Here is a 21233-nt window from a genome sequence, read left to right as displayed (position 1 = left end):
CATTATACAAAGACATACTTAAAAATGAAAAAAAAAAATTGTACATTGTGATCCCTATATGGGGGCTCACTATCTACATTAAAAAAAAAATATAGAAATAGCATTGTACAGTTTATCTCGGTCATAATTTTGTATATACAGTACAGACCAGAAGTTTGGACACACATTCTCATTCAGTTTTCTGTATTTTCATGACTATGAAAATTGTAGATTCACACTGAAGGCATCAAAACTATGAAATAACACATGTGAAATTATATACTTAAAGAGGACCTTTCACCACTTTTGGGCACATGCAGTGTTATATACTGCTGGAAAGCTGACAGTGCGCTGAATTCAGCGCACTGTCGGCTTTCCCGATCCGTGCCCGGTGTAAAGAGCTTACGGTGCCGGTACCGTAGTGCTCTATGGTCAGAAGGGCGTTTCTGACCATTAGCCAGAGACGTCCTTCTGCCTCGCGGCGCCAATCACGCTGTGCTGTGGAGCGGGGAGGAACTCCCCCCTCCCGCTCCTGATAATGCTCATCTATGGACGAGCTGTGTCTCATTGGTCTGTCATGATGGGTGCAAGTTCCCTTTAACTTATAATACTGAACATGTTGATAGGGCTCACACTGCCCTCTAGTGGAAATGTTTAAGTGTACATTATTAAGCCAATCTGTTTTAAAGGCCATAAACATAAAAGGTACCTTGAATGAATGTGAAAAGCTGAAAGTTTTACTGTAGTATGACCCTGAAAAGACCTGATTCTAAACATGTGCTTGTTTCTATTTGCAAATGCTGCAGAGTTCATGTTTCAGGAAAAATGTCATCCTCCTACAGAGTACAGTGGGTGCACACTCCAAACAGAGTTTTCCAACCCACATAGCTGGATTCCACACAGCACCTGTCATATGAGCAGCACTGCCGTATACCAAATATGTGACTTCATTGGAAGAAACTTATATAGACCTCCCTTTCACCTACTCAGCAACTTAAGAGATTTACTGTTCTGGAGAACACCCTAGCAGCGCACTGTGGGGGACACCTTTTGATAAGCAAGTATGTACGCAGTAATAGAAAATATGTGGATAAAAATCATCCCTATTGACTGAACAAGTTTAGAATTATGTATTACCTGGCTGATGGCAGAGAACTTTTCAGAAAAGGTATTTAGAGGGTGATTGATGAAGGTGGTGTATGGTAGATCGCTAGACATAGGGTTCCATCGGGAAAGAAAGTTGGCTTCACGCAATTTATCCCAGTGGATGCGCAGACCTTCTCCATCTCTCCTGAAAAGATAAAAAAAAAAGGGGTATAAAATGCGCTGCTGTAAAATCATGTTGAGAAATAGTGACGCCATTATACAGTGAAACATAATGTGTGTGGACATGATATTACAATATGTAGAAGAAGCTATTATCTGCACTGCACTTTATAGAAACATCTGGCAGCAGTATTTTTAACCTGTAAAATAAACTGCAAAGTATATGTGAATCCACCCTAAACGGTATACACCGCTGGACACACCATTGAAAGTGGAAATTGATCAGTTCTTGAGTGTCGTGATACATCTGACTGGCCAAGAGGTCTTGAAGCTAGTAATATACTTGTATTGTCCAGAAGCTATTAGCCATTGTTTCAAATCCATCCGCCACGCTGAATAGTTTTGATCAGGCACATACGTACATACATATTATTCTTTGCACAATGGGAGGACAGCAGTGGCACATTCCTATTCACGACGAGGCGGTCATAACCACCCAAAGTGTTACCACAATGCATTATGATGCTTAAGCAGAAAAATATCAAGTTCCTCCCTTACCCGAGACACACTATACTATCTATCAGCATATTTAGAATACATTAGCTATAATAAAATATCTATATATTGTATGAGATTCGAAACCTAATAATTTCTGCGTGTAATCCTCTTTAAAAGATTAGATATCTCGCTGAAAAAAATGATGAATTGCGATGCATGCCATTCTCTCTCCATAACACAACAGTTTTATTTCAACATCACTGTGTTTTCTTTGCGTCTGGTAACAAAACCCCAGCTTAGTGAAAACGCGGTATGTGCGGTTAATGGAAACTCTTGGCAGCAGTCCATTAAAACAATACACACAATGGGGAGTCAGCAGCTTTGTGTGCAAGTACGCTATTGTACAAATTTACTTACCGCCACACTCTTCAGTATTTGACCATCTGTCCTAAAGTACAGGCATGTGTTAAGTTACAAAGCTTTCCATTACCAGTAATGTTAAAGAAATGTTTCTGGCAAGGACCAAATTATCAAGCTTCATTATAAGACACTTGACAAATGGAATTTCTCCATCTTGGAATGCTACGGGGCTTGTCTCAATTTCTGCCGCAGAAAGATTAATTCTCATAAAGCTAAATATCCTGCAACGCCACTGGCTGTTCCCCGGAAATTACTGTGAAGAAATGCAAAGTACCAATTTCTAAGCAAGGATCTGGGATTACCAGTAATTCATACAAGACCAGAAAGGGGTATCCCCACAGCAACAAAAATAAAGATTAAAACCTAACTTTTATTAAAGTCATTTAAAATAAGTCTATGAAGTTCATGTGTACCTCCTACTACCACCTAGTGCAATAAAATCACTATTCCTCACTGAGTGGCAAGTCTTTTTATGCAGGCGTGTGTTCTGTGATACCTAATCCGTTTGTCGGGTGTTCACCCTGAATCTAGGTACTTGTTCACACCACTCTTTCTAGCCCTCCTAAGCCGACAGGTGCTCGTTCTGACCGCTCCCTCTCCCCTCCTCAAACAATTGGGTTTCACATTGACTGTGCTGGGAGTCTCTGCCTGAGCCTGGACACTTATGAGAACCCGCAGCTCTGGACCCTGCTAGTTATTCTGCCTGTGTCTGTGAGGACAGATTGATATTCTAGGACGTCAGATATGTTCGTCCCTTATATTATAGCGTCCCTACGCGTTTCATCAAGATCATCAGGAGACGATTAAAATTTTTGCAGGCTGCCCTAATAACTATAGCCTGCCATCTAGCCTATTGCAATACCAGCGATATGGCATGTGGTAAAAACCACAGTTGAGACCGGGACCCTGATGGTGGATCCCGGTTGTAGTAAAGAGGCTGACACTGTGCTCTGTCGTCTCGCTCTTAAATAGCCCCCGAGCGAGTGTAGGGCTCCACCTCTTTTAGGTCACGCCCCCTCAACAGGTACCCACGTGGGGGAGTGATGTCTCAGCGACATCACGGGGGGGGGGCGTGTCCCAGCTGGAGCCGTTCATTTCATTGGCCCAAGATTCCTCCATGTCTCTCCTCAGAAACAAAATCACAATACCACAGATAGTGATAATGTTGCACTCATACCACTGGCAGTACTTCAGACCAGCAACACAATGTGAACACGGTTCAATAAGCATCCAGGACATATTGTATTGATGTTTAGACGGTAAGTATTCTCACACACACCCCCCCGAGTATATGGATTCAGTGTCACAATGTGAACGCCAAGGTTCTATACTCATAAATCAGGCCTCCCACAGCAAACATACTGTTTCATAAATGCCCAAGTCATATGGTAAATACCCTAGCATGTGGTCCCTCTGGTTATACCTAATACAGAACTGGCACCATGTACCTATTCCTGTCAGTCCACACATGCACAAATAAACCATTCTGTGTATGGGCAATTCGATAGTTTAGGGGTGAATGTCTATATTTAGGGGTGATTATCACCGTATGTGACCTCTATGTTGATAAATTTAACTAGGTCACACACAAAGCTATATGTCTTAAATAAATGAAAGAAACGAAATCCCGTCATTCAGACCCTCGGGTTTCATTGATGAAAATCGGAAGATCCATTGCGCCTCACGGCGAAGAATCATCTTATCCCAATTCCCACCTCTCATGGGTCTCGGGACCTTTTCAATAACCTGGAAACTGAGACATAAGGGGTCACCATTGTGTTTGTCCCAGAGGTGTTTGGACACGGGAGTCTCTGTACGTCTGAGCACATCGCCCACATGTTCGAGGATTCGCACCCGCAGTTGGCGGCGGGTTTTGCCCACATAGTTCAACTCACAAGGGCATGTGATCACATATATCACCCCTTCCGTCCTGCAGTTAGCAAACTCTCTGATTTGGAAGATGTGTCCCGTGGCAGCCGCACGTATCTCCTTGCCCCGTTTTATGTAGCAGCAGGCTTTACAAGAGCCACATCTGTTGGTGCCCACCACTCCCGTCCGCCCCAGCCAAGTTCCCGGTGTTTGTAAGGGTGAGAGGTGACTGTGGGTGACCCTGTCCGCCAAATTGCGACCCCTCCTGAATGTAATTGAGGGGTGTGGGGGAATTACCCCACAAATGACAGGGTCTTGTTTTAAGATATCCCAATAGGTTTTAAAAATATTAGTGACCTCCCTTGACTGGCTATCATAAGAGCCGATCATACGGATCAGTTGTTTCCTCTCCGTTTTTGATTTGGGTATCAGGAGGGAGTTACGTGGGACCCTCCGTGCGGATTCTCTCGCCGCTTCTACCAAATGGCGTGGATATCCACGTGCCACGAAACGTTCAATGAGAGTGGAACTTTCCCTTTCAAAATCTCCCATCTCCGAGCAGTTCCTCCGTAATCGCAGGAACTGCCCTTTGGGTATTCCCCGTTTTAAGGGCTGTGGGTGTTGACTATTCCAGTGTAGGAGTGCGTTGGTTGCAGTAGGTTTCCTAAACAAGGTTGACGCAAATGTACCATCATTTTTTAGAGTAATCTCCATATCCAGGAATGGTATAGTTTTGGTGTCATAAAATGAAGTAAAGTGTAGGTTAAACTCATTAGAGTTGAGGGCATTCACAAACTGATCAAATTCAAGCTTAGTCCCAGTCCACACAATGACAATATCATCAATGAACCTGAGCCAAAGCACTATGTGCCTGGCCCAGGTTTCTGCATGTTGGCCGAAGACAACCCTCTCTTCCCAGTGTCCCAAGTACAGATTAGCATAAACGGGTGCGGCGGGGCACCCCATAGCGGTGCCCCGCCGCTGATGGTACACCCGTCCGTCGAAAAGGAACACATTATGCGTTAGGGTAAACTCCAGGAGATCTAGGACTAATTTGTTGTGAGCCCCAAACTGTTCTCCCCGGGTCCCTAGGAAGCGCCCCACACCCCTTGTCATGGGGGATGGAGCTGTAGAGCGCCTCCACATCCAAAGTTGCCAGGGCCGCCCCAGATGGAATCTGGATGTCCTCTAACTGGCGGAGGACATCCATCGTGTCTCTGACATATGACGGGAGGGCCAACACGAAGGGCCGCAATATTTGGTCTAAGTAATTGCTGACCCCCTCGGTGACCCCCCCAATGCCAGAGACAATGGGGCGGCCCTTAAGAGGATGATAGCCCTTGTGGACTTTTGGTAGGCTATAGAATGTAGGGACCCGGGGAAACTCCGGACACATATACTTATATTCCTGATGTGAGATTAAACCCAAGCTTCTACCCTGGTCCAACAACTGGATCAAATCTCTGGCAAAATCTGGGGTGGGGTCTGAGGGAAGGACCAAGTAGTTGTCTTTGTCCTCTAGAATACGATTGCACATGGAGATGTATTCAGTCCTATCCATGACAACAACGTTGCCGCCTTTGTCCGCAGTTTTTATAATAATTGATTTATCGGACTCCAAAGATTTTAAGGCGGCACGTTGGTCATGGCTAAGGTTATTCCGCCTAGGGGTTCTATCTCTAGCAAGCTGGGACAATCTCTCTCTGACCATCCTTTCAAAGATATCTATACATTTATAGTCCCCAGGTGGTGGGTTATTGCAATTTTTTGGTTTCAAATTTGTCAGTTGTAAAGTTTCTTCCTCCCCCTGTGCCTCCAAGTAGAGGCTTTCCAGTGTCCTTAGCCCCTCCAAATCCTCCACCTCCACCCCTAATTCTCGTGCCCTTCTGGTGTCAGTTGAATCCATAAATTTGGACCACCGTAATTTCCGGGTAAAAAGTGCCAGGTCTTTGACCCAGTCAAAGTGACTAAAATTTTGGGAAGGTACAAATGATAATCCTCTAGCTAGGACTACACGTTCAGAATTTGTTAGTGGGCGCTGAGATAAATTAATAATTTGTAGTGCATCATCTTGTTTTTCCACTACAATGGGGGTAGCCCCTCCATTACATCTCATACTGGTGGTGGTTGTTGGTGGGAGGTACAGGCACTACAAAACTATTTGGAGAATAAAATAGTCCCCAGGGGCCTGAGAAATCCAGTACAACCAGCACCTAGAGTCAGAACCCCCGCCCTTATTACAGCTTGGGTCAAGGAGGTAACTGAGTCCTCATTGAGACTGATATCCCTCATTTTAGAGGAGGAAAGGAAAAATCTGGTTAAATTAGATGAAAAACTCAAAGAACTGATTGTGAAGGCGCGCACTTTTTTAAGTGAAACGGAGTTTAGTAAGAAAGAAAAAGAACTTCAACTAAACATAGAGAAGTTCACAAATTTTATAAAAAATCGTAAACATCAACAGTTTACTCGCGATTTACAAGAATTTAAAGAGAACAGAGCGTACTGGGGGGCGAACAAACCCCAGACTATATCAGATATTTCCTCTTCAGATTACGATTGGTCTGACAATGACTCTAATAGTAGACCCAGGGAAACAACTCGAAGTAGGGGACGAGGGCTGAGTTCTGGTCATAGGGGTAAAAACAAACCACGTAACCCCGCCAGGGACACTGGGAGTGCCAATATATCTGGGGGTTTTTTAGCCCAGACTCCACAGATAACGAGCTATATGCTACGGGGGCGATTGGAACAGCCACCACTAGTATGAGATGTAATGGAGGGGCTACCCCCATTGTAGTGGAAAAACAAGATGATGCACTACAAATTATTAATTTATCTCAGCGCCCACTAACAAATTCTGAACGTGTAGTCCTAGCTAGAGGATTATCATTTGTACCTTCCCAAAATTTTAGTCACTTTGACTGGGTCAAAGACCTGGCACTTTTTACCCGGAAATTACGGTGGTCCAAATTTATGGATTCAACTGACACCAGAAGGGCACGAGAATTAGGGGTGGAGGTGGAGGATTTGGAGGGGCTAAGGACACTGGAAAGCCTCTACTTGGAGGCACAGGGGGAGGAAGAAACTTTACAACTGACAAATTTGAAACCAAAAAATTGCAATAACCCACCACCTGGGGACTATAAATGTATAGATATCTTTGAAAGGATGGTCAGAGAGAGATTGTCCCAGCTTGCTAGAGATAGAACCCCTAGGCGGAATAACCTTAGCCATGACCAACGTGCCGCCTTAAAATCTTTGGAGTCTGATAAATCAATTATTATAAAAACTGCGGACAAAGGCGGCAACGTTGTTGTCATGGATAGGACTGAATACATCTCCATGTGCAATCGTATTCTAGAGGACAAAGACAACTACTTGGTCCTTCCCTCAGACCCCACCCCAGATTTTGCCAGAGATTTGATCCAGTTGTTGGACCAGGGTAGAAGCTTGGGTTTAATCTCACATCAGGAATATAAGTATATGTGTCCGGAGTTTCCCCGGGTCCCTACATTCTATAGCCTACCAAAAGTCCACAAGGGCTATCATCCTCTTAAGGGCCGCCCCATTGTCTCTGGCATTGGGGGGGTCACCGAGGGGGTCAGCAATTACTTAGACCAAATATTGCGGCCCTTCGTGTTGGCCCTCCCGTCATATGTCAGAGACACGATGGATGTCCTCCGCCAGTTAGAGGACATCCAGATTCCATCTGGGGCGGCCCTGGCAACTTTGGATGTGGAGGCGCTCTACAGCTCCATCCCCCATGACAAGGGGTGTGGGGCTGTGGGGCGCTTCCTAGGGACCCGGGGAGAACAGTTTGGGGCTCACAACAAATTAGTCCTAGATCTCCTGGAGTTTACCCTAATGCATAATGTGTTCCTTTTCGACGGACGGGTGTACCATCAGCGGTGGGGCACCGCTATGGGGTGCCCCGCCGCACCCGTTTATGCTAATCTGTACTTGGGACACTGGGAAGAGAGGGTTGTCTTCGGCCAACATGCAGAAACCTGGGCCAGGCACATAGTGCTTTGGCTCAGGTTCATTGATGATATTGTCATTGTGTGGACTGGGACTAAGCTTGAATTTGATCAGTTTGTGAATGCCCTCAACTCTAATGAGTTTAACCTACACTTTACTTCATTTTATGACACCAAAACTATACCATTCCTGGATGTGGAGATTACTCTAAAAAATGATGGTACATTTGCGTCAACCTTGTTTAGGAAACCTACTGCAACCAACGCACTCCTACACTGGAATAGTCAACACCCACAGCCCTTAAAACGGGGAATACCCAAAGGGCAGTTCCTGCGATTACGGAGGAACTGCTCGGAGATGGGAGATTTTGAAAGGGAAAGTTCCACTCTCATTGAACGTTTCGTGGCACGTGGATATCCACGCCATTTGGTAGAAGCGGCGAGAGAATCCGCACGGAGGGTCCCACGTAACTCCCTCCTGATACCCAAATCAAAAACGGAGGGGAAACAACTGATCCGTATGATCGGCTCTTATGATAGCCAGTCAAGGGAGGTCACTAATATTTTTAAAACCTATTGGGATATCTTAAAACAAGACCCTGTCATTTGTGGGGTAATTCCCCCACACCCCTCGATTACGTTCAGGAGGGGTCGCAATTTGGCGGACAGGGTCACCCACAGTCACCTCTCACCCTTACAAACACCGGGAACTTGGCTGGGGCGGACGGGAGTGGTGGGCACCAACAGATGTGGCTCTTGTAAAGCCTGCTGCTACATAAAACGGGGCAAGGAGATACGTGCGGCTGCCACGGGACACATCTTCCAAATCAGAGAGTTTGCTAACTGCAGGACGGAAGGGGTGATATATGTGATCACATGCCCTTGTGAGTTGAACTATGTGGGCAAAACCCGCCGCCAACTGCGGGTGCGAATCCTCGAACATGTGGGCGATGTGCTCAGACGTACAGAGATTCCCGTGTCCAAACACCTCTGGGACAAACACAATGGTGACCCCTTATGTCTCAGTTTCCAGGTTATTGAAAAGGTCCCGAGACCCATGAGAGGTGGGAATTGGGATAAGATGATTCTTCGCCGTGAGGCGCAATGGATCTTCCGATTTTCATCAATGAAACCCGAGGGTCTGAATGACGGGATTTCGTTTCTTTCATTTATTTAAGACATATAGCTTTGTGTGTGACCTAGTTAAATTTATCAACATAGAGGTCACATACGGTGATAATCACCCCTAAATATAGACATTCACCCCTAAACTATCGAATTGCCCATACACAGAATGGTTTATTTGTGCATGTGTGGACTGACAGGAATAGGTACATGGTGCCAGTTCTGTATTAGGTATAACCAGAGGGACCACATGCTAGGGTATTTACCATATGACTTGGGCATTTATGAAACAGTATGTTTGCTGTGGGAGGCCTGATTTATGAGTATAGAACCTTGGCGTTCACATTGTGACACTGAATCCATATACTCGGGGGGGTGTGTGTGAGAATACTTACCGTCTAAACATCAATACAATATATCCTGGATGCTTATTGAACCGTGTTCACATTGTGTTGCTGGTCTGAAGTACTGCCAGTGGTATGAGTGCAACATTATCACTATCTGTGGTATTGTGATTTTGTTTCTGAGGAGAGACATGGAGGAATCTTGGGCCAATGAAATGAACGGCTCCAGCTGGGACACGCCCCCCCCCCCCCCCCCCCCCCCCGTGATGTCGCTGAGACATCACTCCCCCACGTGGGTACCTGTTGAGGGGGCGTGACCTAAAAGAGGTGGAGCCCTACACTCGCTCGGGGGCTATTTAAGAGCGAGACGACAGAGCACAGTGTCAGCCTCTTTACTACAACCGGGATCCACCATCAGGGTCCCGGTCTCAACTGTGGTTTTTACCACATGCCATATCGCTGGTATTGCAATAGGCTAGATGGCAGGCTATAGTTATTAGGGCAGCCTGCAAAAATTTTAATCGTCTCCTGATGATCTTGATGAAACGCTTAGAGACGCTATAATATAAGGGACGAACATATCTGACGTCCTAGAATATCAATCTGTCCTCACAGACACAGGCAGAATAACTAGCAGGGTCCAGAGCTGCGGGTTCTCATAAGTGTCCAGGCTCAGGCAGAGACTCCCAGCACAGTCAATGTGAAACCCAATTGTTTGAGGAGGGGAGAGGGAGCGGTCAGAACGAGCACCTGTCGGCTTAGGAGGGCTAGAAAGAGTGGTGTGAACAAGTACCTAGATTCAGGGTGAACACCCGACAAACGGATTAGGTATCACAGAACACACGCCTGCATAAAAAGACTTGCCACTCAGTGAGGAATAGTGATTTTATTGCACTAGGTGGTACTAGGAGGTACACATGAACTTCATAGACTTATTTTAAATGACTTTAATAAAAGTTAGGTTTTAATCTTTATTTTTGTTGCTGTGGGGATACCCCTTTCTGGTCTTGTAAGAAATGCAAAGTACTATGGAAAATTAAATCTTATAATATAGGAATACTCCAGGAATATGGGCTCAGCAGCCGTATACCACAGGTGTGACAGAGATGAATTGGCCATGTACTTGCTTCTGTTAGACATCATAAAACCGTATGTGACATCACTGCTCATCTGCCAAATGATAAACCCAGCTCTTTAATACTGACACACCTAGCAGACAGGAATTGGTCCCTAGACCCTAATAACCCTCAGCTTTAGCATGATGTAGTAGGTTTACTTTCTCTCCTTTGGGGAACCTCAGATAATACATTTATATATTACAAACCTATCTTCATCTTTTGTGAATTTACCAGAGCACATTAAGGAATAGCAGATATGACTACAAGCACGCCCTACAGACGCAGTAGTGTTTCCATAATATAGATGGATGTGGGCAATTTCAAGTCCCACGCCTTGGCCCTGCAAATTCATTACCAGAGACCGTTTTTTAACATCCTCTTGCCTGAATTCCATTGACAGACTACAGGTCTATATCCTGCTGACAGACATGCAAGGTAAAGTCCAATTCCCACTGCCCTGCTAAGATCCAAGTGCTTTCACTATTTAAGAGGAGATCCAAGAATGAGACTATATTAGATATGGATGACTAACATACAGTTTAATACAATGCAATCTGTTACCAGATTACCTATAGGACAAATGCAAATTTATGAAACTTTATTATATTCTTTGTTCCTTTTTTTTAACCATCTTCCAAACTTCTGCTTGTGGCCAGTGAACATGTGCTGAAGAATAGTGATGAAGAATGAAGAATAGTCACTGTATATCCATCCATCAGAGAACACGGGTGATCTACAGACAAGCTCACGTATTGTAAAAATCTATGTTACTTCATAGTCTCCATAAAATGTGTTTGGGAAGGATGGAGGAAGGGGCTCACTTACAGTTTCTTTAGATAATAAAATATACTGCTATCTATGAACGGATGGCCAAATGATACAGGTACACAGCTCATTGAAAAAAGTGCTGTGACAAGGTTAAAGGGGATGTCCCACCGTGAAATATGATCTTCATTGTATAGATCAGAAAAATGTATTACTGTGTGCCATTCATAAAAAAAGATCCAGTGCAGTAGAATTTACTTACACAGTATGGCGCTCCTTGCTTTTTAAAATGCATAGTGAGGGCAGCTGGACACCCATACCCAGTTACTCCCCCTACAGCCAGGTCACTGTGTGCTGATTCTGTGCACTACAGAGCAGCCAAATTCCTGCTCATTGACTTGCCCAAACAAAGTCCTTCTGTAGTGTATCGAAGAACACACCTTCTGAAGGGAAAGTAAGACTATGCTGTGGCTGCCAGAGGGGAAGGAGACTGATTCAGCTTGGAGCCTGCCCCGATCAGCACAAGTTTGTAGCAGCAGAAACAAGGTACGTGACTTTAATTATTAACTGTATTCCTGACATTACTGGTATAAACCTTTTAGTGAGGAGGATTACATACTGATGTGATTGAGCAGAGAGATGCTATAAATTGTGACTTCCCCTAAGGAGCGCCAGGCTTTAGAAGGATGACCTGCTGATACCAACTACTACCAAGAAATGCTTACATTTTCCATTTAACATAATTGCACAAAGCCTTAAAATTCCATAAAAATGACAAACATTGTTTAAGTATTGATCATCAACAGGACCTTACTAAAGATCTGTGTTGGATCCTATTATGGCGCCCACAAATTGCTATGGGCCTCTACTGTACCTCCGATTTAATATTTTTTTTTATACAATTTGCAGAAACACTGTTAGAATGATTATTGGTGGAGATTTATTGGAGCTGGTTGGTACGTATACAGGTGCATATACACAGGCAAATACACAAGGCTACTAAAATCCTTCTCATGTGTACATACTTTACACCAATAAGCTACATAGGACGCTTTCTGATACAAGGTAAGGTGCCTTCAAATTTAGACTGAATACCACATGCAAACGTCTTGTGTTTTACAGACCGGGCTGATGTTACCTAATGGTACAGTCAAGAGGCTTAGTCACATGACAGCACCGTGGTCATAGTTTGTACATGGCTGTGGCGTGTCTTCTTTGTCTACAACACACAGGGTCATGCCTGCACTGCAATTCTCTCTCATTTACAAACAATATAAAATAACTGCATAATTGATCAAAAACAATAGTAAATGTGCAAAACAGCTGATTGTAGATTTCTAAAGCATTCACCAGAAGCAATTACATAAAATCATAGCCAAAAGGTAAAGAAAGAGCGAGATTTATGACAAAGGCGCTGGGTGTGTGCAGGAAAGTATGCAGGTGGATAGACGCTGTGCGGGGATGACCAGCATCTGTAACCCTGCCCAGCTGTAAAACATAAGGTCTTCCAGCTCCACCTAAAGAAATGTGACTCCTTGTGTACATTAAGAGGACAAAGAAAGGAACAGAACTGGCATCTCTAAGGGTATTAAAAGCTGTTTTGCTGACTGAATGACCTCAAAATGAAATATTTTCCATGACGGGAATAAAAGACGCTGGCACGGTGTCAGACACTAGGATTGCACAGTGTCTCGAGTCTATCCATGCCCTCAGGCTCTTACAAACCTTAAAGGCAGGTGCTCCTTTATCTGCTCTTTGCTCACCTGGCTGTTAACCAGCATGCTCCCAAGACCTCACCTCTTATCCATTAACCGTTTGTTAGCTTTGGCCAACAAGGAAGTGAGTTATTAAGTGGAGTGAGTAGCCTGGGGCTGTAAGGTCTGGCTCGAATATGAAGCCCTGGTGCCAAAAACACTATCCTGGAGCAATAGGCTTATCTTCAGTTTAATCCTGTAAAGGAAAACACTTCTTATATACAGTAATAGCTACAAGAGTCCAACTATATGCCATCCATTCTCCGCCATACATCCTTCCACATTATGAACCACACAGGCCACATGTAATATGATTTAGATCAGTGATGGTGAATCTTATAGAGACTGAGTGCCCAAACTGCAACCAAAACCCACTAAATAATCGTGAAGTGCTAACACGGCAATTTAAACTTTATACTGTGCGGATCCACAATTGTGGACAGTTACGGACTCACAAATTACAGTGATGTGAATGGGGCTTTACAGAGCTTTCAATAATACAAACAATTTTGTACTGAAAGGTAAAGGTCTCTGCATTTAGTACTTTGGAACAATTAATGTTCACTATTTACATTGCACAGGATCTGTTTTATAGTGACCGTGCAATGTTCTTACATCCTGTTCTAATATCATGCCTGCTATAAAAACAGATACTGTGTGATATAAATAGTGAGGGGACCCCAGACAGTATTATATGCTCCACAGTGACACCCACACACAGTATTATATGCTCCTCAGTACCCCCCCACACAGTATTATATGCTCCTCAGTACACTTCCCCAGTATATGCTCCTCAGTACCCCACACATACAGTATTATATGCTCCTCATTATGTATCCCCCCAATATTATATGCTCCTCAGTACCCACACACAGTATTATATGCTCCTCAGTACGCAACCCCCAGTATTATATGCTCCTCAGTACGCCCCCTCAAACACACAGTATTATATGCTCCTCAATACACATCCTCCCCATGTTATATGCTCCTCAGTACGTATCCCCTCAGTATTATATGCTGTTTAGTAGGCCCCCCCAGTATTATATGCTCTTTAGTATGCCCCCCCAGTATTATATGCTCCTCAGTATGACAGACACTCACACACTCTTATACTTACCCATGAAGAGCCACTGGCGTCCACTTCCTTTTGACTGCGGGCGCTGATGACTCACGTCATCATGCCTGCGTCGGGGCAGAGGTCAAACTCTGCAGTCAGTGTAGGCCGCGGTCGTGCATTTGCACCTACAACTGAAGGCAGCAATCGCTCATCAATGGGGAATCCTGTACCGGATTCCTCGTTAGTGAGTGATCCGGGCGACCACACGCGTGCCAGCATAGACAGCTCTGCGTGCCCTCTCTAGCACATGTGCCATAGGTTCGCCATCACTCATATAGATACTTGGCCTTTAGATATGGAAACTCATCCATGATACAGTTGGGGACATTTAGCAATACTTTCATAATTTGCATCAATTGAACAGTGAACATAACACCAACTGCACTCAACTCATTAAAATGGTGCAAGTGAAAGTGTGTTAGCTCCTTTTACTTAAGCCATATCTTGGATGTCATCCTTCACGCCAACATTTTACATTAGAAAATGTCAACGCCTTTTAATAAATCTGTAGCATGTTAAAACTCTAGCGCTCTCTTTATAGACATAAGAAAGACTCAAAAGGGTCTAAAACATACAATAAACAACCCGTACTCTTTTAGCAAAATTCACACCAGACTTTTGGTGCATTTTGCTTAGGAAATATGCCCTATTAGGTTTACACATTTTCCTTATCAATGATTTTGGGGTTCAGTCATACAATCTAGGGTGCCACTGTTTAGATGTCATTATTGTGCCCATACTATGACACATAAGTGTGGGTCTTATGAACCCAAATAAGGGTATCAAAGACCCCAATTATACAGTTAGCTACTGTCAATAGATCTGTTGTCAGATCTGCATGTCTGAAACTGGCCGTGCATCTTACTTTTACGCCTTATTTACACGTCAGTCTTTAGCTTCAGTATTTATATGCCACAACCAGGAGTGAGAAGCAACAAGACTTCTATAAAATTACTCAAGCTCCTTTACATGTCCTGTACATATAAGTGAGAGTCAAGACAGTAAAAACCTTCACTTTAGTCATAGAATTATATTCACTGTACACAAGATAGAAAGTTGTAAGATAGAACCACAGAGCTTGGATCTCAGGGTCTCTAAACCCTGTCAATCTATGGTGCGGTCTGGATTCTCATATGTTTTATAGAAAAGGTACAGTATATATTTCTAAGCGAACAACAATGTCCTACTACTTTAGTGCCAGCACTGTGCCTACATTATTTCAACGTAAAGTTAATGAGGTGCAGTATAAAAGATAGTACCTGTCTGTAGCCCTCTAACATGAAGCAGAAGACAAGGACACTCTGTTAGTACATCAGGTAGAGTACATGGTGTTTCCAGTTCAGCTCTAACTGGGCAAAGGCCCAAGTCTTAATCCTGCAGATAGGCGATCACTGTCAGGATGAAGAATTCTTTTTAGGACATACCACAGGCTTGTAACCCACTGCATTGCTAATCCCATAAATCAGACTTCAGTGCATCCGCCAGTATTTTCATTATACAGCCTGTAATGTACAGAAAATGGGTAGATATCTACAGGAAGGTGACTCAGAATTTTTTGTGGAATTATACAATCCTTTGTAATGTCCAGATCTATGTTATGAAGGCAAATGATGATCATGAGAAGTGATCTGTGAAGTACCTTCGGCTGATGACAATCTTATGTTTATTTTCTAGAGATAAGTATCATGGGGCACAATAAAGTGAATTATTCACAAGAACTTTACATCGTTAAAGATTACTAACAAATTCAATAGAGGAAAACTTACAATAACACTCACTGACATGTATACATACATACAAAAACCTAGGGTCTCTTCTGCTGGGAAGCTACAGTTCAGTCTTTGATGTCCTCTATTTATCTTGAGTATATTAAGGGAGTGTACATATTTTCTTAAACCAATTGGTGTGGTGTGGCACTTTACACTGTTATTGTAGAGAGCCTGCACTGTTTCTGTATTGTGTCACTCATTTACATTGTCTTACACAGCCATTCTATAAAACAAAAGTTCAATTGATACAACTTATATTACCTTAATTACATTTTTATTATAAACATATTTAGATGTTTTTTCATGTGTTTAAAAACGAACTGTTAAAATGTTCCAGATTTCACAGACCAGAATGCTTGTACCTCCTGTTTTCTGTATCTCAATTGTCAGCTTTGCTGTGTAGACTGGGACAAAATCAGCACAGGAATTGGTATTAAAAGCACCAGTCTGATGTTTATTTTAGACTTCAGCCCTGTAGTTCAGGCTATTCTGCTCTCTAATGAATGGCGAGTTTACTCACCCAGGTCCTTCTTTCTGTAATAGAGCCTCTGACCGGTACTTTTACTAATCCTACGATTGGCATACTAACCTGCCAATACACAATCTAGTTGAAAGTTCCTGTTTTTTAAATAGAAGTCTCTGAAATTGGCACATCCAGGCTTTCTAGACTAACGCTACATTCACCTGAATGAGGTTCAAAACGTTTCACAGCCATCTTGTACCTGAGGGGCACCTATTTTCACTCATTCCCCCATACATTTCAGTGTATGGAAGGATCCATGTTAATGGCCAAAAATAAGACATAATGTATATTTTGTCGATTCGTTTAAATGGACCATCAAAATAATGATCATGTGAACAGCCTCCATTCATTGATTAGAATGCTGTGTGACGGCCGTTATTTTTTTAAAAAAATGGACGTCTTAGAGCCAGTATTCAGTCGTGTGAATGTATCCTTACACAGAAATAGTGACTTTTCAGCTGGTGTGTAAATTGGCCGGTCAGTTTGCCGATCACATGACCAGTCGAAGAACTGGTCAGCAGCTGTATTACAGAAACAAGCAGCTGGTTGAGTAAACTCACCCCCATTCATGAGAGAGCAGCATACCATGTATGGCTAAAGACTGAACCCTCCCCACCAGAGTGGTGCATTAATAACAGCTATATTGTACTGCTAGAGACCTAAGTATTATACGACAGCAACACTGTATATTATACACACAGATATGGCTCCATTAGGAGACTGTACACTTTCTACAATAGTCTATTCACATTCTTCTGTCAAATAAACAACCATTCATTCACTGTCCTCACGAACAGTCCATGGGGACCAGACATAAAGACCTGGACTGTAATGGGATATGCTTACACAGAATTCTAAATACTTTTTTCAGGGCTGTGTAGTGCATGCAAAGTACTTTTTAATGGTGAAATAACCATTTTTAAGATCTCTGCTTGTGGTCAGGGCTCGTTCACATCTGTGCCCCGAGTCTCCGCTTTCAGGTTTCCATTTCTTGCCCAAAACTGGGCAGGAAACGGAGACCTGCAGGCATTTTTCAAACCCATTAATTTGAATGGGTTTGAAAAATTTCCGGCGGTGGGCGCTGGTGAGCGTTTTATGCTCATCACGGCGAAACCGTTTTTTTAACCGGACACAGAGTCGGACTTGCAGTACTCTGTGTCTGGTTTAAAAAAAACGGTTTCGCTGCGGAGAGCATAAAACGCTCACCAGAGCTCACGGCCGGACTCGGCATGACAGGTTTTCGTCTTCTGCATGCAGAACACGGAAACTGAAAGCGGAGACCCGAACGCTGGTGTGAACCCAGAGTCATCAGTGAAAAAAGCAGGGACTGAAAATGTACCATAACCTAGTGCTGCTCACAGCTTTGCAATTGCTTCATGCATGGTCGATCTGATTTACAGACTTTACCCAATGGTAATGACTGCATTGATCAGCTCTTTTTCCTGTGGCATGCCATCGTATTATCCACTAACATAGTAAAGTAAAAAAAAACAAAAAACATATGTTGCAGATTTTGCTGCAGTATTTGTGCCAAAGCCAAGAATAGCTACAAAAGGAAAGGGAATTATATAGGAACTTCTTATACTTCTGCCTTCTGCTCAATCCACTCCTGGCTTCATCTAAAAAAAAAAGAAAAAGAAAAAAAAGAATGCAGCAAAATCTGCAATGAAAAAAGCTGCATTTCCGAGAAAGTGGAGCCTCAGCCTTAAAGGGGTATTCCCACGTCGCATACTCACCAGTCTTCACTCCTGTAAAATCTTCTTTCTTCCTGGTTTCTTGTATCATTTGGTGGGCGGGGTTTCACATGCAACCTGCCGTTTAGCTCCGCCCCCAAATGTGTGTGTGGCTCCGCCCACCCACATTGGACTATGAAGTACAGGCAGCAGCAACTCCATTCTGTGTTACATACAGAGACTGCCTGTCTCTGCCATAATGAACACAATTGAATTAGCTAGCCTGATAACTGGGAGAACAGAAGAAATGAAAGCAGCTCCTCTCCCCTATCTGAGAGCAGGGAGCTAGGTCATGTGTAGACACAGGAATAGCTAGATACACAGGCTCGCTCCCTGCACTTAGCCCCTCCTCCCTCCCCCCTGAGAGCAGCAGATACATCACTTGACTCATGAGCAGCTAAGTCAGGGCTGTGGGCACAATGAATTGAATAAAGTAAGATAGTGGACAAACAAAGCAGTTTTGCTGAAGCAGTGTATTTAGGAAAAGTCTTAGATCCACATTAACAAGCAGTATTGATAGGATCCTGGTGATGGGACAACCCCTTTAACCAGTTTTCAATCCAAATACAAATTATATTTTCCAAACCAATGGACCTGATTTTACCCATTAAATTTCTATGAGGGGCAGTGTCAAAAGCCTTTGTAAAGTCCAGGAACACTATGTCTACAGCCTCCCTGCTTCTGCTCACCTCAATACACTATAAACAACATGCAAAACAATATAAAACAAATGCACAATCATAACATGCCCTCAAGCATCACAGAAACAAAGAAGTAGCTGGTTCAGACATTCACAACACTGTATGAGACTGAAATACCCAAATACACATGACCCTACATATCAAACCCTGCACAGGTTGCGAACATTAATACATAACAAAGATAATTATAGTAACAAGAAAAAACTTAAAACTAAACTCTCCCTCTGGTCTGTTGCCACAAAATAATCCCTATAGATTAACCCGTTCCTGCTCTGCATACAGTTAACCTTCTACTATTACGGCGCTGTACAGCTGCGAGCATAGAAGCTGTTCCCTGCAGCACTATTTCCTGCTCACAGAAGACAATCCAAGTCCAGTGGATTAACCTCATGGATGATCAATAGTGATCACGGCATCCAGGGGCAAGATTGTCACCCCTCGGACCCCATGTGATAAGACTGTGGGTTCCCTGTGGTTGTTGAGGTAACCAGGAGGCCGGGCCACAGTTGTTTATAGTTAATAGTAATCCAGACAGATCCAGGTGCCTCTACTCTCTCCCAGGATCTGCCCAGACTGAAGGCTCTACAGCCTTTTTACTTGGCCTAGTGATGTGCCCAGCCATAACACCTGGGCTGAGGCCTACTCCTTCACAGCACTGGACCACACATGTTTGGGACCTGGGGGATATATAACCACTTTGGCTTTTTTGGCTGGCTTTTTTTGCACCCCTCTGACTGATTACTGACTGCTGCCATTGCACTGCTTTCCAGGTCCCCAGCTAGGGAGGCAGGCCCTGTGTTGACCAAACCAAAGAAACATAGACAGATAAGGGACTTGGGAAACATTCTGAGCATGTTTTTACAGAAAAAATGTTACTGGATGGACGAGAGCTGTCATGAAACCAGAATATGAACTTCGATAATAATACCAAGTGTAGTAACGTGATTCTCAATACCAAAACGATAATTTGCCTCCCCCAATATACAGGTCTTCCATTGTCTTCTACAGTATGTATCTAGAATTTTAGTATAATACCTTCCAGAGGCTGGGCTGTGACTGTCACAGTAGTTGCAGAGTATATACTCCTACGCAGGCTCATTACATGGTGAACGTGGTCTCAATTCCTAACCACTAATAGCGCAAAGACTATCCCAATGCCATTGAAAAGTTAATGAATCGTGTAACATCAGGCCAAGCAACCCCTTTATGGCCTTATTTACACATCTATTTTACTGAAAGACAGTAAGTTTGTTGAAAAAGAAATAGGGACATATCCGATTTTGTCTATTATTATGTGAAATTATCCATATTTTCCTTATTATGACCAGATTATCTTGTCTTGCATGTAGTGTCCCTGTCTCTATTTGGGACTATTGTAACTTGTGTCAGAATATTGGAATTGCTGCTTTACATTGCAGCTAACATATCAATGCTCTTACTGGGTTAAGCCGGTATTTGCTTGCATAATGACAGATGTTAAAGAGAAATGCAAGCTTTTGGATTTAACTAGGGTGTGTAAATACTGTAGCTTCCATTATTATTATTTTTTCAGTTTAGTTAAGTATTATAATAAAAACCCACAGAATTCCAAAGAAAAGGTGTCATAGCTGGACCCGTCCTAACATGTTGTACTCACAGCACATGGCTTTTCTTCAGTATGCACCTCTTTTCTAAGTTGGAAAACGGTCATTAGCTAACATGACATGATTTCCTTTACTTGTCAGCAAGTGGAAAACCAATATAGACCTACAGTATATTTAGCTGAATAGACTCCGCATACTCGCCTCATATTTACCTTTCACATGACCTCCTCCTCAGCAAAAGGTCTGTGTTTGTACCTAAAAATCCCTGTCTATTGAACTTTATGATAGCAGGATAAGTATAACGAAAACTAATAAACTTATCCATGTCATGATCAGTCATGAGCAAACAGAATTTTCCATATATTTATTTTAAATATTTTAATATTTATTTTGTTTTTTATTAGTTAAGGGAAACCTACTACATTAAATATTCTGGTTTGGAATAATCAAGCTATAAAGCAGGTTTTGTTTTGTTTTTTTGTTTTTTTTTAATAACTGGTAAACTAGGCCTAAAATCAAAATCTCAGTTGTCTTCAAGTTTATTACTGATTCTCAATTTAATGTAGATTTTCATGTTTTTTATTTCCTTAAATAAATTTAAAAAGTTCAGTGAGCTGGCACAGAGGGAAGTGATGATATATTTGCTGCAGGATTCCTACTATACTATAGACCCTGATTATATCTCAATATGC

The 21233-nt window shown here is 42.9% G+C and overlaps 1 protein-coding gene across 2 annotated transcripts in view; it reads right to left on the bottom strand.

Annotated features, from left to right (window-relative positions):
- The window catches only part of TPRG1 (tumor protein p63 regulated 1), a 65114-nt gene that overhangs the window by 1363 nt on the left and 42518 nt on the right, over positions 1-21233 (bottom strand). For both annotated transcript variants that reach the window (XM_075268544.1, XM_075268545.1), the window contains exon 6: positions 1117-1270. In XM_075268544.1, coding sequence (XP_075124645.1) covers positions 1117-1270 — 154 coding nt within the window. The remainder of the gene's footprint in view (positions 1-1116; positions 1271-21233) is intronic.

The sequence above is a fragment of the Leptodactylus fuscus genome, chromosome 3 (genome assembly GCF_031893055.1).
Source record: "Leptodactylus fuscus isolate aLepFus1 chromosome 3, aLepFus1.hap2, whole genome shotgun sequence".
NCBI lineage: Eukaryota > Metazoa > Chordata > Amphibia > Anura > Leptodactylidae > Leptodactylus > Leptodactylus fuscus.
This window is presented reverse-complemented; position numbering and strand designations above follow the sequence as displayed.